The sequence below is a fragment of the Mus caroli genome, unplaced genomic scaffold (genome assembly GCF_978045245.1).
Source record: "Mus caroli unplaced genomic scaffold, Mus_caroli_1 scaffold_20, whole genome shotgun sequence".
NCBI lineage: Eukaryota > Metazoa > Chordata > Mammalia > Rodentia > Muridae > Mus > Mus caroli.
The window spans coordinates 48124399-48126269 of record NW_028227275.1 but is presented as its reverse complement, the minus strand read 5'-3'; the positions used below and the strand labels follow the sequence as shown (position 1 = coordinate 48126269).

The window sequence follows — 1871 nt, the reverse complement described above, 5'->3', positions numbered from 1 at the left end:
TTAGCGATCAATTCTAATTCTTTAAACTAATCTGGCTACCTTCCATCCACGATCCCAGAGATACATTCATTTTAGTATTGACATGGTTCTCTGGGCTTCAGGTAGTTTTTATCATGTCTCTTCAGACCCCTTTCCTTGTGGCAAATCCTCTCTTCCTCCTCTCCCTCTCTGCCTTTCCTGGCTGGGGGAACCTGACCTGTATTCTCTCTTCTGCCCAGATACTGATGGTTCAGCTTTTATTGACAAGTCAGAGAATAAATTGGGAGAACTTTTACACAAACTTCAAACAGGACATACTTAGAATAAGCATTACAATGCCATGTCCAGATTGCAACAAGAAGTAGAGGCAGAGAAACTAGAATTTGATTAACACAGTAATCCTCTTTACAAAGTACACAAAACCATATGCCTACATTTACTTTTAAATACAACTTCATATTCTAGTCCATAAATAAATATTAAATATTTACTATGTTCATCTGGAGATCCCTATGAAATGCACACAAATAACTGAACATGAAAGTAAACATATAACAAATCTATGTAACATTATATTATGGAAGTTTTCTGACATCCATTTATAAGTCTTCACAGGAAATATATAAATGTGTCTTCTCTTTAGCAGAATTATTTATGCTCATGCTTACATAGATTTATATTGGTATGACAAAAATATTGTATGGAAAAGGATTGAATATGATGTATATATAGTCAAAAGGTTTTTTTCACAAGCTGACCTAAAGTTATAGACATTTTATTCAAGTTTCACCATTTTGAGCAAGATGTATCCTTTTTAGCAGCCAAACACTACTGTGAAGATAAAGGTATTAACTCAAGTCCTTAAATTCTGTTTAGAATGAGAAAATGTGATTCAGAATAGTGTTAACATGAAAGGAATGAACCCAGATTTTTGCATTCCAAAGTTAAAATCAAAGCTATAAACATTACCTTGACCTCAATACAACCTTTGTGAATGCATTCTTCACCTCCTTATTCCTCATGCTGTAGACCAGAGGGTTCAACATAGGGATGACAATGGTGTAGAACACAGACACAATTTTGTCAGTGTCCATGGAGTGACTGGAGCTTGGCTGCAAGTACATGAAAATGACAGTCCCATAGTAAATGAAGACAGCTGTAAAGTGTGAGGTACAAGTGGAGAGAGCTTTGCGATATCCTTCAGGTGAGTTTATCTTTAGTATGTTGGTAAAAATGAACATATAGGATATTAAGATGAGTGTAAGAGAAAAAATAATATTGAAGCTGGCTACAGAAATAAGAACCAGTTCATTAATATATTTGTCAGAGCAAGATATAATCATGACTGCTAGAACATCACAGAAAAAATGATGAATGACATTGGACTCACAGAAGGAGAGACTAAATACATCCACTGTATAGATGGAAGCATTCAGGAAACCACAAACGTAACAGCCAATAACTAGAAAAACACATGTGTGTGTTGTCATGGTGGTGGCATAATGTAGGGGCTTACACACTGCTACATAACGATCATAGGCCATGGAGACTAAAAGGTAGATCTCCACATCAGCAAAGTTTGCAAAAAAGAACATCTGAGAGGCACAAGCATTGTAAGATATGATCCTGTCTCCTGAAAGAAATCCAGCCATGACCTTTGGAGTGATCGTTGAGGAGTAACAGATGTCCACTAAGGACAGGTTACTCAAGAAAATGTACATGGGGGTGTGGAGCCTAGAGTCCAAGAGAATCAACAGGATAATCCCTAGGTTCCCCACCAGAGTGATGATGTAGATGAGGAGGAAGGTAATGAAGAGTGGAATCTGGAGTTGTGGGTCATTGGTGAGTCCCAACAAGACAAACCATGTCACTTCTGTCGTGTTCTCCATAAA

General features: G+C 37.0%; 1 protein-coding gene across 1 annotated transcript; it reads right to left on the bottom strand.

The window, feature by feature from the left end:
• Positions 1–944: 944 nt before the first annotated feature.
• Positions 945–1871, bottom strand: LOC110288456 (olfactory receptor 5B3-like). Its single transcript, XM_021154803.1, has one exon. The coding sequence runs from the start codon at positions 1866–1868 to the stop codon at positions 945–947; it is 924 nt and encodes a 307-aa protein (XP_021010462.1). The 5' UTR covers positions 1869–1871.